We start from the raw sequence: 15,585 nt of genomic DNA, 5'->3' as shown, positions 1-15,585 counted from the left end.
GTGGGGGTGGAGGGGAAGGATTCACTTTTGCCAGCCTGAAATAGGCTGCATGCCAGAGAAAAAAATTAGGGTTTACTGCATGCAGATTTTGTTATACATGTTTCTGGAAACATTTAAATGTGCTCCTTTTTTTAAAAAAATGTTCTTTTAAGTAATCCACGTAGAAACTAAGGTGAGCATTCTTAATCAGAACACAGTCTACCCAAAATCAGGTAGTACTTTTTTTTATAAATTTGTATGTAATACTTGAGTGTTTGATTTCTCTTCACTATTAATTTTTCAAACAATTCTTTGTACAGCTTTTACTGAGATGATTTTTTTTTTTTAAAACAATATTCCCAGCCAGAGGCGTGCACATGGGAGGGCAAGCAGTGGCATCGGCCCACCTCAATAATTGGCAAGGTCACAGAGCTCAGCTCACTCTCCCTGCCATGGCCCTGGGGTGGGCGGAGCTCTGTGACCCCACCACAGCCAAGTCCTTGTGGATACACTTATTCAGATAGCTCTACGGCACATGGATTTTCATTGAAATGGTGAGTGTTTATTTCTATGTATGTAATGCACATGTGTGTTGATATGGTTTAATGTGTATAATGTGTGTGTTTAATGTGCCCTTCCAAAAGCAGTAAAATTTAAATTGCTGTGCACACCCCTGTTCCCAGCCCTTGCAATATCACCCCTTTTCACTTCTCATGTAATAAGACTATTTAACCTCCAACATTCCCACATAATTGTTACCATTCAGAAAAATATCTCTTAAGATACTAACTTATAAATACGTTACACTCTAGCCAGCCAAAATGTATAATTAAAAATAAAAGACAAACATTACAAAAATCCTTTATCCCAGCTCTGTTCCATTTCCTTCCTGTTGAAAAAAAAAACAGTCTCAGCCTTTTCAATCTAAATTCTTGCTACTTCAAGATGTAAATTTGGAGAGTACTCTTTACTCTTTCTGGAGCAGTCCTTGAATAACACTGAAGGTCCTGTTTCATCCAATGCATGGAAAATGTCTGCTACTTCTCTGCAGAAGTGATTCCATAGAATCTTCTTTGGCTGAACTCTGCCTCACAGACTGCAGCACTTCCAAAACACACCGTGACAGTATTTCCCTACATTTTCCTCTTTCTCTTAAGTAAGTTGCATCTCTTTCAGTCTTCTTAGTTTTTTAGTTACATATTTGTGATTCAAGTAACTTTATACTTAATTTGGGGAAATCTGGGACAATATTATTTGTGTCTAGAGCTATGCAAACAACTGATATTTTGGTTTGCTTGCAGTTCCAAAAAATAAAATACAAAAAAAGATCAATTTGGGTCAACCCAGAAAGGAACTTTTTCTAGGTTTTCAGTGAATTGAAAAGCTAGAACAATTAGTTTCAGGTTAAATGAAATGTTTCTCTTTACCTGAAACAATGCATGTTTGGGTGTTTTTAGTTTTTTTAAATGACATCGAAGGAAATACTGAAACAGTCCATTTGAATAAAAAAAATCAAAACATTTAATTTTGCAAATATTAGAACAAAATGTTTAGACATTTTTGGATTCTGTTTTTTCCCCCAGACACAAAATTTGGCAAAGCGGACACAAATTCATGAAACATTTTCTGTATCACCAAATCTGTATTTTTTTGCTGAAAAATTTCACCCAGTTCTACTTGTGTCTAACATCCTACATTTTTCCTTCAAACTGCAGGCTGTTCCTAATCCATGGCAGGATCAAGACTTTGCGGCTACTTGCTTGAACTGTCTAAGAGTCCAAGATATCCTTCAGTATTTCAATCCACTGTGTATGTTTTCAGCTTCATAAGTCAGTTTGGTCTCCAAAAGTAACTATTCTAGCCTTTGTTCCTTATCCCAAATTCTGCATTAATACCAACAACTCTAGTTGCCTACTTGTCCAGAACCTTATAGTCCCTTTTTCCATCCAATTCTGTATAAACACTAGCCACTTTCCTCTTCTCCTGGAACGTTATAGCTTCCATTTTTCTGTCTACATATCATTTTGCTAGATGAGGCAAACGCCTCATCTGACAACACCTAATTTACTTTACTGACAACACCTAATTTTCCCTCTCCTATTTAGTCCATTTAGTCTCCATCTTCTGGTCAAAACTACAAACTGCAAGATAGCTTTACATTAAACAACAGCATCATAAAACAATGAAACTTCAATAAATATTTAGTCTAATTTTAAAATGACTTGAGAACACTTATACTAGTAATGAAAAATTTGCATCATTTAATATTTTACAAATACCAAATTTTTTAATTTACCTGGTTTTCTTATGACTGTTCTTTTTGCTAGTTGTTTCCTTTTCACTTTTTTCCTTTTCTACTTTGTCTTTTTTCTCTTTCTTTGATTGTGTTGGGGGCACAAATTGCTGAGTAACCTGTTGTGCAACCAGCTGAGAGACAGGTCGAGGTTTCCTGTGAGCACATATATATTTATTATTTAGATTTTATAGTATCAGTCTTATACTCTACATTTCACAGTAATTAAAACAATAGTCAATACAAAATGCAAGACTGTTAAACACATCAAACTGCCAGCAGCTCATAATAAGAGCATACCCAATTCAAACTCACTGTATCCTGCCCATTAGCCTACTGATCCACCAAAAGAGACACGTTTTAAGGATTTAGAGACAGGGCTTTGTGCAGTGTGTGATGAGGTGTATCAACCTTGCATTGGCAATGTTAGAGTTAACACAATACTTTGGGCTCAAGAGGCCACACCCCAAGCCATTGCTAGGCAAGCTCCCAATGGAGGGAGCATATAAAAGTAAGCAGCTCAGCTCAGTCTGGGCTGGCTGAGGAGGAGAGAGGACACGCACTGGTGGCTTCTTAGCAGCAGCCTGCAGAGCTCCAAACCACTGAGGCAGAGCATCCTGACTATGCTGCAAGACCCCAGTCGACTGCGGAGACCAGAGAGGATGATGAGCCACTATCCACAAGGAGCTACAGAATCGGGATGAACAGTAGGAAGTGACCCAGGGAACACGTTTGGGCATATTAAGACCAGAACCCGAGGCCAGGGTACTTGGTTATCATAGGGTCCTGGGCTGGAACTCAGTGGAGTAGGGTGGGCCCAGGTTCCCCTACCTTCCCCACAATTGCCCTTACGCACTATTGCCACTAGAGAAGGCAGCTCCTTAGACTTGCCGTTGGGCAAACACTGCCACCAAGAGAGGCAGCCCCATAGACTGCTGCTGAAGTAAGTGGCCAGTTATTGGACTTTCACCGCTAGGCGATGTGGCTACTGAAGTAAGAGGCCTCTTCTTGGACCCCAGCTGACCCACTGACACAGTATGCCCAGAAAATTAATATATGTAGACACACCAAAGGTGGTGATCTCTGAATAGGAAGAGCCTTCACAGAGAATGCCCTGTCAGCAGCATCCACCTGTTTAAATTAAAGGTCCCCAGTTTGAGCACATTTGCTCACAGCAAATGCAGTAATATCAAATGGGGAAAGAGCTGATCTTTCAGCTCACTAGATCCCAAGCCATTGTGGGCTTTATAGATTAAATCCAATACTCTCGAATGCCACACAGAAACTTTTGTGTTATATATTTTGCAATTTGTATTCTATTTTGTAATAAAAAATATAAAAAAGTTGAAATCAAAATGAAGCACTTTGATTGGCCAGATCAAAAAAAAATTCAGATTTTTCCTTTGCAGAATTTTGAAATGTTCAGGTTTCATTAGGATTCAGAAAACAAAATTTCCATCCTCTGTGTTGCTCTAGATATTCCTTAGAAAAATAAGCGTTGTGAAACCATGAGCACTGTACAATAATATTCAGGGCCGGCCCACAACATTTTGGCATCTGAGGCAGAGAGCTCAAATGACGCCCCCGTGTCCCCTCGCTTGGGCCAAAACTTTGAAAGCTCTTAATTCTGCCTTCTTCCTGTTCTACTCCTCTCATGGTACTGCTCTGCTACCTTCCCCAATAAAGGAGAACTAACAACTTAAAATGCCTTGTTCAAAAATTGTAAGTAACACTTAACTTTCAAACGCCTGAACAACCTATCCTGAAGGACGACCCATCGCTCTCACGGATCTTGGGAGACAGGCCAGTCCTTCCTTACAGACAGCCCTCCAATCTGAAACAAATACTCACCAGCAACCACACACCACACAACAAAAACACTAACCCACGAACCTATCCTTGCAACAAAGCCCGTTGCCAACTGTGTCCACATACCTATTCAGGGGACACCATCATAGGGCCTAATCACATCAGCCCCACTATCAGAGGCTCGTTCACCTGCACATCTATCAAGGTGATCTATGCCATCATGTGCCAGCAATGCCCCTCTGCCATGTACATTGGCCAAATCGGACAGCCTCTATGTAAAACAATAAATGGACACAAATCAGATGTCAAGAATTATAACATTCAAAAACCAGAACACTTCAATCTCTCTGGTTACTCGATTACAGACCTAAAAGTCGCAATTCTTCAAAAAAAAAAAAAAAAAACAACTTCAAAAACAGACTCCAAAGAGAGACTGCTGAATTGGAATTAATTCGCAAACTGGACACAATTAAATTAGGATTGAATAAAGACTGGGACTGGATGTGTCATTACACAACGGAAAACTATTTCCCCATGTTTATTCCCCCCCCCCACTGTTCCTCAGACGTTCTTGTCAATTGCTGAAAATGGCCCACCTTGATTATCACTACAAAAGGTTTTTTTTTCTCTCCGGCTGGTGTTGGGTCATATTAAAGAAGTTCTGTATTAAAATCACAAATGAGTTTGATTCCCCATAGTTTAAATTCCAGGGTATTACTAATTAAGAGGTCTCTTGGTTTTTGGTACTGTTTCTCTCCCTCTCTGTGTGAAACTTGCAAGCTGCTAATTGTGTTAGTACATTCTAAGACAGAGTCTGTTCTCAAAGCAATTCTTTGTAACAACAACAACTACTCACACAGAGAGAGACTCAAAGCAATACTCTCTAACAACAGAAACAGCACCCAGAGACTCCCCGCCCTTCTGTTGTATTCATCAAGCTTTGTTAACAATTGTGATTAAAAATAGAGATAGAGGATGTATGTGGATGGATGCTTGGTGTGGATAATAACTGACTGATCAGGGAGGTGCCAGCTTAAGAATCCAGTGACCATTGGCTGAAGAAGGCGTCAAGTGGAAATAACCAGAGGACCCCCGGAGAGCAGACTGGAATCCACCCAACAGCCTCAAGGATGGGAGAACCGAAGATCAAAACAACATCTGGCAGCACGGAGCCGTCAGGAATGTGCCATTTGCAGATTGATTCAGCAACAGTATGATGAAGCAATTCCCATAGATTGGCACAGGAAGAAATTCCTATTAAAAAATGGACTCTAGAAAGTGAGAACTTTGGGTCTGATTCTGCAAACCAACTTCCAGGAGCATCAGATGAGCATCTGACAAGGCCCTGCTCCCTCCTTGTGTCCAGGCCATCTGGCCAGTGGCTTGGCATGAGCAACTCTAAGGCTGGTAACTATGATAACAACCTTGCAGAAACTCTGTGTGTGTGTGCGCGTGTGTGTGAATAAATATGAAATTGAATGGAATGTTATAGCTATAACCGCTTACTAGGATTCTTTCTGTATTCACAATAAATGTGGCATTTTGCCTTTTCCCCTTTAATAAGATCATGCTGGTTTTTATTTTATTGGTACAACACCGGTAATAGCTCACCTTACCTGATCACTCTTGTTACAGTGTGTATAGTAACACCCATTGTTTCATGTTCTCTGTGTATATAAAATCGCCCTACTGTATTTTCCACTGCATGCATCCGATGAAGTGAGCTGTAGCTCACGAAAGCTTATGCTCAAATAATTTTGTTAGTCTCTAAGGTGCCACAAGTACTCCTTTTCTTTTTGCGGATACAGACTAACACAGCTGCTACTCTGAAACCTGAACAGCAAATGTAACTTTTCTTGTCTGCATAGTAAACACTGGCATTTTTATCGGTTTGAATAACCAAAGTGGTGCTTTCCGTGCCTTCTTGGTTGCAAAGATTTGAACTGCTTCCTGAAGGTCCACAGTCTGGACTCATGCTCATGCCAGCTCATGCTCTATGGAGATAGTTGCAAGGCCGACCAGTCTCTCGTGTCATTGTGGAGCGTAGATGTGTTTTTATTAACTTCAGCTTGGAAAAGCTGCATTCTCCCCTGGCAACTGTTACAGGAAGTGTTAGAACTATGCGCAGAGCAACAAAAGCATTTGGAAAGAGGGTGGTCATCTTATTTGTGCACATATATTCCAGAACAGCCTTTGGAGTTGATCCTGCTGAAATGTATCTTGAAAGGGCTTTTAGTTCATCACCTAAATCACTCGCATCAATATCGCGCATGTCATCATGTGTCAACACTGTCACTAGTGCCCTGCATTGCTAGTGCAGGTCTTCAGGTGTAGTGAGGAGTTTTGGAATATCATACAACATCCCAAATACACTGCTGTGTTCCTTGAGCCGCATGAAACATTCTTCAACTGACTGTATTGCACAATCTAGCACCTGGTTAAAGAATTCAACTTTGAATTGCTGTTTGGGGTCTTTTATGGGATTATCCCATGCCTCGTAATCAAAATGTCTTCTTCGGTGACTCTTGTATTCTTGAATGGGTGGGAAAATAGCTTCAGTGTGAAGTTCCTCTGCCAACTTCTGTGCACTCTTCAGAACGTTTTGAAATCCTTCATCTGACTGGTAAGACTGTAGGTATGACTTTGCTTTGTCCAGTTGTTCCATTGCTCCAGATATATCAAGGTCAACACCTTGGAGTCTCTTGCTTACAACATTTATTCCAAACAGTATGTCATGCCGCAACATTAAGCCACACAGAAATTTGAAGTTATGTATGTTTCTGGTGATTCCATTTCCCTCTGCCACTGTTCTCCCATGAACAGTTCCTGTCCTCCATATTGGCAACGCTGGCATCATCTATCTTCCCAATTTGGTGTTTGATAGTGTAGGGAGCCAGGGTGGCTTCCCTCCGAACCAGAGGGTAAAGAACCACCCTCTCAGCCTGAGTGGGCGGGGCCAGACCAAGCTTACGCCAATCCCCGGAAGGGGATTGGTGGGACAGGAAGTACAAAGGGCGGGGCCCTTTGCCCAGTGAAGAGCACCAGGGAGGGAGACAGACACAGGCTGCTCCCTCGTGATCCTGCTGCCGACCCAGGGGAGGCCCTGGACCAGGAGGAACCTGACCGGGAGGAAGGCCTGTGGCAACCAGGACTGCCAGCCACTGAGTACCCGGAGGATCTGGAGGGGCCCGGCTGTAGCCCGGGCCATCGTGAGCCCGACACAGAGGGGGAGCTAGAGCTATTAGCAACGGAATACCCAGACGAACTGGAGGGACCAGAGAGACCCGCTTGAGAGACCGGGTAGGAAGTAGCCCAGGGGCAGAACTGCACCGTGGGATGGGTGTATTTGGTGAGCGGGCGCGGATGGCCCCGCTGACTGAGCGGCGGGACCGTCGCCTCCCACCACTGTCAGGGCCCTGGGCTGGAACGCAGTGGAGTTGGGTTCGCCTGTGTTCCCCTACCCTGGCCAACCTGCCTTGGTAGCAGAACTGTGTGCTACAAACCCATACCAGCGCTCCCCTGCCAGAGGGGCGCGCTGCAGACTCGTGCCGGCACTCCCCTGCCCACGGGGCACGCTGCAGACTCCGGCCAGCACACCTTTCCCGCTAATTCCCCAGCTCCCGAAAGGGGTGACTAAGGCCTGCCAGTGGGACTGTAGCTCTTCATCACCCCCTAGGGGCTCGGAGGACCAATTGAAACCTGTCACAGCTAGGCTTTATCGCCTCCATTCGACTTTCCCATCATGTGGCACTCAGTGGTTTCAGTGTCAGAGAGGACGTTCCTAGATGTTGCTTCAAAATTTGCCATCGATGAGTTGATGCAGAGAAAAATACATAGATGCTTTGAATTACATTAAAAAATTCAGCAGCCTCACTAGAAGCTGATGCTGCATCACTGACCACCAAGTTTAATGAATGAGAACTGCATGGGACAAAAAAGCTCGAGGGTCGGATCCGTGTCTGCACTCCTCTGTTCTTACATCTCATGTTGGCACCATTATTGTAGCCCTGACCTCTCATGTCAGCCATCGCAATTCCCGTATCTTCCAGCTTTTAAGAAGCACATTTGTCATACCAGCTCCTGTAGTATCATCAATGTCAAATTCTAGAAAATGCTCTCCGACAATCACCATTGCAGGGACATTTTCACTTGGTTCTGTTGTTACAAAATGCACCATTGAAGACATTTGTTCCGTATGGTTGATGTCAGGTGTGCAGTCCAGAATAACAGAGTAATATCTTGCTGACTTCAGATCTGCTACAATCTTCTGTTTGACTTTTGTTGCCAGTAACTGTATGATCTCATTTTGAATGGTTTTTCCAAGGTAGTGGTATGTGTACATTTCTTGGGTGGTGACTCTTCGTAGATGCTCCTGGAGTACAGCATCAAACTCAGCCATCAGCTCCACAATTTAAAGGAAGTTTCCATTGTTTGGCACATACAGCTGATCTAGCACTGCGTGGCACTGCAGGTTTTGGGTAGCAAGCATTCTCACAATGGCAATGAGCATTTTCAGAACATTTTGCCAGTAAAGAGACACTGATGCAATCTTCTCTTGATGCTGATCATCTCTGCTGGCCTTTAACCTTAGTCTCATCTCAAGCTCTTTCCTTGAATGCTCTCTGGTGATTTGCTGCCTTCTCGTGGCATGCCAGATTTCTAGCCAGATTTTTCCAGTCCTTTGTTCCTGTAGGACTCAATGTGGCTGGACCATTAAACTGGAAGAGTTTGCAACAATAACAGTATGCAGCATTCTGGGTTTTTGAGTACATAAGCCATGGCCTCTCCACTTTGTCACCGTTGGGGATTTCACGCCAGTAATGTGTTGGATGGAAACTTCTATTTTCATTGTCTTTGGGGAACATGAAATTTTTCATTCGCTGTGGCCCATGCAGTACAATGAAATCCCTCAGGCTTCTGCTTAAGTGGGTCCACAGTCCTGGATCATCTAGACTTAAGGAACTAAACTCAGCAGCAGCTGTTTCTTGCGCCTCCACCACTTTCTTTTCTGATCTACACTTTTCTTCAAGAATGTGCACGGTTACATCCATTTGAGATGGAGATATGGATGCTGCAGTAGCTGCCAGGTCACCTGCACTCTGATTAACTGGAAGATCAGGCATCTCCTCACCACTCACATCCTCACTGGGGCCGGAAGGCTCACTGTGAACATTTGTGTTTATGTATCTCAGGAGAGCTCCTTCATGCTTAGATAGAAAAGCTTCCTTTGCTTGCGTTCTTTTTCTGAATGCTGCCCCCCCAGAGGGGTGTTTTCTTCTTTCACTCATGACTGTTGTTCTGTGCCAGCTATAGTGGCTCTCAACACTCAATTGAAGCGGACAAATAAGCAGGCTGGTAGCAGGGCCTGAGTGAGGGAAGATATCAGCATCTTAAGGGCCTATCTGGCTCTTACTCCTTCAGTTGACTACCTGTTCTCCTCAAGTAGATTCAGGGAAGCAGCAAGAAACAGGAAGCTCCCTGAGAAGCATTTTCTACACTCTGGGTCCTAGTGGCGCCCCCCAGCAGTCTGGCATGTGAGGCGGCTGCCTCAGTTCACCTCATGGTAAGGCCAGCCCTGATAATATTCAGAAAATACAAAGCAGTTATTAAATCAAGCTTGAAATGCTGCAATCTCTAATGCATACTTAGGGCTTGTCTACACATACAGCTGCTTTGCTGCAGTGCATCTGGTGAAGATGCTCTATAGCAGATGTGACCAAACTATGGCTCGTGAGCTGCATGCAGCTCTTTTTACAGTTAAAGTGCGGCTTGTGGAGCCCACCATGCACACCCCCTCCCATTCTGCACCTACCAGACTGGGTGGAGGGGAGCTCGGAGCTTCTGCCCTGCGGCAGGGTGATAGGACTAGGGGCTTCTGCCGTGCGGTGGGGTAGTAGGACTAGGGACTTCTGCGTTGCAGTGAGGGTAGTCTAGGGGCTTTAGCCCTGCAAGGAGATGTTGGGGAAGAAGCCCCATATCCCAGCAGGCTCCGCTCCACGGGGCAGCTTGTGCGGGTCTTGTGGCTCTTGAACTTCTGAAGATTACTGAAGGCAGCTCAGGGGGGTCAGTAGGTTTGGCCACTCCTGAGTCTATACTGATGGGAGCAAGCTCTCTCGCCAACATCACGCTGTCCACACCGATGCTTATGTCAGTGTAACTTATGTCACTTCGGAGGGTGGCTTATTCACAACCCTGAGTGACATAAGTTATGCCAACATAAACTATAGTTTTCAGAGTAGCAGCCGTGTTAGTCTGTATTTGCAAATAGAAATGGGTGTTTTTTCATGTTCTGTATGTATATAAATCTCCTCGCTGTATTTTCCACTGAATGCATCCGATGAAGTGAGCTGTAGCTCACGAAAGCTTATGCTCAAATAAATTGGTTAGTCTCTAAGGTGCCACTAGTACCCCTTTTCTTTTTTATAAACTATAGTGGAGATATAGCCTTATTTATTTTAGCCTGCAGGTTCACTTCTTCAGCATTTGTTGCTTTGGTATAACAGTAATTGAAATAGCAAGCAGAATGCCAAAGTGACTGCCTTCAGCAAGTTATAGTATTTTCAGTAACTACCATTATTGTTAAGGTTACATATAGTGTCCCACTGTCAACCTGAGAGGCCAGAGTGCTGGAGACACAATGAGACTGATACAATGGACAGAAGTTGAAACCTAGGTTCACCCAACACCCAGACATGGAGTAAAAACACCAGAACAACAAATGGAGGTAGAAAACCAACACATATTAATTAGTGAGAACTATACAGTTTATGTAAGAAGGCAAAACACAGAACTATTTTCACTGTGGCCAAGTGGCGTACATTTGCACTTGGTCCTGACAGGTAGTGCATGGCTGTCAGAGCATCTTGAGGCCAGAACTGCTGAACTACAATAGCAGACAGTAGCTGAAATATTTATATGGAAATAGATACATAGATTTTTCAAGGTCACAAGGGACCATTGTGATTGTCTAGTCTCACCTCCTGCTGAACACAAGCCATAGGACTTCCTTGTATACCCTTGCTTCAGGTCCAATAACTGTGCTTGTACTAGAGTACGCTTTTAGAAAAAAACCCACCCATCTTGATTTAAAAAATGTCCAATGATGGAAACACCACAAACCTTGGTAAACTGTTCCAATGATTAATTATCCTCACTGTTTAAAAAAAAAAAAAAGTGCCCCTTACTTTTAATCTGAATTTGTCTAGCTTCAGCTTACAGCCATTGGATCTTGTAAAACCTTTGTCTGCTAGAATAAGAACCTTCAGCCACTCCACGATTTTGCCCAGGATCAATGTCAGGCTGGGTCATTGCTTTTACCCTTTTTAAATACTGGCACGTTAGCATTCTTCAAGTCCTCTACAGTCCCCAAAGTCCCAAGACTGATTGAAAAATCAACATTACCCATTTGGAGACCTCTTCGGCAACCTATTGGATGCAAGTTATCTAAACCTACTGATTTAAAAAAACATGAGAATCCCAGCAGGTGTAGACATATATGCACTAATTCTCCTCAAGCTAACACAATGAACAGTAGTGTGATCACAGAAGCATGACAAATGGTGTCTCAGGCTACCCACCCAAGTATGTACCCAGGAGGTCCAGCAGGATTGTACTCAGGCAGCTCGCCTGAGCTACTGCCCATGCCTCTATAGCCACACTACTATTTTTAATGTGCTAACACAAGCAAAGCTAGCACCGATAAGTCTACTGATACTGAGAATCACTCCTCCCACCTGCTGTATAGACATACCCTCAGTTAACTGTATGTGAGCATGAAAAGTATTTCAGTATCATCAGATGATACAAATGCTGGCTTCTTGTCAAATACAGAACAAAATATTTATTTAAAACTTTTGCCTTTTTTACATCATTATTAATTCTGCCATGTCCCTCTAGTAATCGACGAATACCATTATTAAAATTGTTTTGTACTGATATACTTAAACACCTTTTTTATTGTCTTTAATGCTGCTGACAGATTTCTCCATGTGTCCTTTTGCTTCCCTTATCAATTTTCTACACTTCCTAACTTCTAATTTACATTCAATACTATCAACTTCTTCATTCTTCTATTTTATATATATATATATATATACACACACACACACACACACACAGAAAGAGAGCTTTCACTTCCCCTTTAAGCCAGGCTTTTTTAAAATTTGTTTTTAAACCGGTGTAGTCTTTTCTCTCTGGGATTGTGGATTTTGGGGTATATACTAAAATGTTCTTAAACAATTCCCAATTATCATTCACATTTTTCTATTTAAGTTCTTTCTCCCAGCTGATTCGGCTCAAATATTTTCAACTTTGTAAATCAGTCCCTTTTAAAGCACCAAGTACATATTACTGATTTGTTTTCACATAAATGTATTCAAGTCATGATAACTTGCACCTAAATAACCACTAATTTTTACTTCTGAAATCAATTCCTCTTAATCTGTCAAAATGAGATCTTATACAGAATTCCTCCATATTGAATGCAACACTTTTTGAGTTAGGGACTTGTCAGCTGTAATATTTAAAACTTGCAAAGAAATATTAATACTTGCTGCATGAGATCTCGAGCATGTGTCATTCAGACTGAAGTCACCCACAATAATGCAGCTTCCCCTATCTTAACCCCCATCACCCTGCTACATTATAGACAGGGGTTAAGAAAAGCATACAGGAATACTGTACAGTGATCCTGCCTCAGAACTGGCTGCCACTACACTCCAGTTGAGGTAGCAGGTGTCAAAATAGGAGGAAACAAGGTGGAATGGGTGTATAAACTCCTTTAGGTAGGAATCACCTTCTGATGGAGAGAAGGCTGATCATTGTGAATACATTAAGGAGATCCCTCCAGGAGAGGGATACAGTGAAACAGATGATCATGAGGCAATCATTAAGAAATACTGACATCAAAGTCTGTGGTGAATGTGAGAAGTTACTCACCCTGTGCAGTAACTGTGGTTCTTCAAGATGTGCATCCCTAAAGGTGCTCCTCTCTAGGTGTCCTAGCGTCCCCTACGCCCTTCATTGGAGATTATTCATAGCAGTGTCTGTTCAGCCTCCACATGCATGCTAGTCAGCCTCATGTTCTGCGCCACTGTTATATAGTACTACATGGGTGAACCGCCCTCAGTTCCTTCTCTTCTGCGAAGCTCCATAATAGAGAACTCTAAAGCAGAGGGGAAGAAGGGTGGGTAGTGGAGCAATCAAAGGGACACAGATCTCAAAGAACCAGAATTACTGCACAGGGTGAGTAACCAGTTTTTCTTTGAGTAGTGTCCCTGTGGATGCTCCACTCTGGGTAACTATCAAGCAGTTCCCTCGAAGACAAGGAAGGGGGCCTTCGGAATAGAGTCCAATACCGAAGAAAGCACAGCTGAGCCGACCACAGTATCAGAAGCAGAGTAGTGAGTTATTGCACAGTGTTCGGTGAATGTATGTAAAGACGCCCAAATGGCAGCCTTACATATTTCAATAATGGACACATTTTTGAGGAATGCTATAGAGGTTTAGGGTGGAAGACTGGCAGGTGAACTGTTCGGTTAATATGGAACTTGAAGACACTCTGGGTAAAAATTTTGATGGGGTCGCAGAGCGATCTTGTCCTTAAAAAAAAATACTGTGACAGGGGGATATGCTATAAAGGCCCCTATTTCCCCAACCCATCATGTGATGGCTCTGAGGAATGTGGTCTTCACTGATAAATGGAGCAGTAAGCAGGTAGCCACTGGTTCAAACAGTGGCCTTGTGAGACATTTAAGGACCAGATTGAGGTCCCAAACAGGAGTAAGGCACTTGACTAGTGGATAAAGATTTCTGAGTCCCCTGAGGAACCTCGCTGTCAATGGGTGGGCAAAACCAGAATAACCCTGTATTGGGGAGTGGAAAGCTGTGATGGCTGCCAGGTGGACTCTATTAGAGCTCATATATATACACACCAAAAAGTTTGGGACTATCTGGCAGCAATGAGGTCATCAGTGGAATATGTCTGAGGTCATATCGACAGACAAATGTTGTCCATTTTTGAGAGTACATGTAGCGTGTAGACTGTTTCCTGCTCTGCAATAGTACTATTTTTACTTCCTCTGAGGTGGTCTCTAATCCTGTGAATGATTGACAAAGCACTGTGAGATTGGAGTGAAGGATCTTCTTGCCTTCCTGGGAGAGATGAGGAGCAATGTGGAGAATGATTAGTGAGCATTCAGCCAACTGTACTAAGTAAACCATGCTTGTCTGGGCCAGGTCAGAACTATTAGCATAACTCTGGCTTTCTCTTTTTTTATTTTGTGCATAACTTTGGCTATTAAAGGAATAGATGGGAATGCACACAAGAGATCCTAGCCCAATGAAACTGAAATGCATCCCCCAGGGATCAATGACCCAGTCCTCCTCTTAAGCAAAACTGGGCACGTTTCTTGTTTAACTGTGTGGCAAACAGGTCTATCTAAGGGTGCCCCATTGACAGAATATGTGGTGTAATAGGCTGAGGTCTATGTCTCATTCATGGTCTTGGAAGAACATCTGCTGAGTACATCCCCGGTCACGTTCTGAATACCTGCTGTGATGACGACCGATTTGCATCTGCACCAATTCCAAAGCTTGCTCTTTTTTGGTACCAGGTAATACCGGGAATAAAACCCCTTCCCTCTGGGCTGCATGGGGACTGGTTGTATAGTTCCCAACCATAAGAGAGTCTATTTCTTGAAAAAACAAGTTCCCGTGAGAGGGGTCCCTGAAAACGGGCAGGGAAAGGGGGTTTGTTGGTGAAAGCATGGTAATATGGATGGCATACTCTGTGGAGATGATCTCAAAACCCACTTTTCTGTAGCGATTGACTCTAAAGCCCGCCTGAAGGGGTCAAGGCAGTCACCGAAGGGAGGAAGGCAGGTGAATTGCTGCAGCTGATAAGGATGAGGATAGTAATTCAGGCCTTCTACCTCCAAGCAGCAATCTTGACAGGCTGGTATAAGACTGCAAGGTGGAAGGCTGAGAAGTGGACGGTTTCCATCTCTGAAATCTGTCTTTTGATGTGGTTCGTATGGCCTCTGGGAGGTTAGGAATTGAGCAGGATGTGATCTCCGAGCAGTCTGGGACTTGCTGAGCTCTCTCTTGTAGGTAGGTGTACAAATGCTATGAGAATGTAAGGTAGCACTTGAGCCCTTTAACATTCGCAAAGATTCATCTGTGGTGTCCACAAATAATTCAGACCCATCAAAATGAAGGTCCTCCACCATATTTTGGAAATCCAGAGAGCTGGAGCCAGGAAGCCCTTCTCATAACTACTGCTGTAGCGATCGAATAGGTGGCAGCATCAGCAGTGTCGAGGGAGGCTTGTAGAGATGTTCTGGTGAGTAGTTGGCCCTCTGCAATAATTGCCTGGAATGCCTTCCTGTGCTCTGCCGGTAGGTGGTCAACAAAAGAGTTCAGTTTGGTACAGTTTATATGATTGTAATTTGCCATTAGTGCCTGGTAATTGGCAATTCTAAATTGTAAGGAGGCACATGAGCCAG

General features: G+C 43.3%; 1 protein-coding gene across 1 annotated transcript in view; it reads right to left on the bottom strand.

Moving 5' to 3' along the window:
- YAF2 (YY1 associated factor 2) overlaps nucleotides 1-15,585 on the bottom strand; it is a 52,986-nt gene that overhangs the window by 8,608 nt on the left and 28,793 nt on the right. The window contains exon 3 of the mRNA XM_077834027.1: nucleotides 2,276-2,428. Within this exon, the coding sequence (XP_077690153.1) occupies nucleotides 2,276-2,428 (153 nt within the window). The remainder of the gene's footprint in view (nucleotides 1-2,275; nucleotides 2,429-15,585) is intronic.

This window comes from Eretmochelys imbricata, chromosome 1 (assembly GCF_965152235.1).
Source record: "Eretmochelys imbricata isolate rEreImb1 chromosome 1, rEreImb1.hap1, whole genome shotgun sequence".
Taxonomy (NCBI): domain Eukaryota; kingdom Metazoa; phylum Chordata; order Testudines; family Cheloniidae; genus Eretmochelys; species Eretmochelys imbricata.
This window is presented reverse-complemented; position numbering and strand designations above follow the sequence as displayed.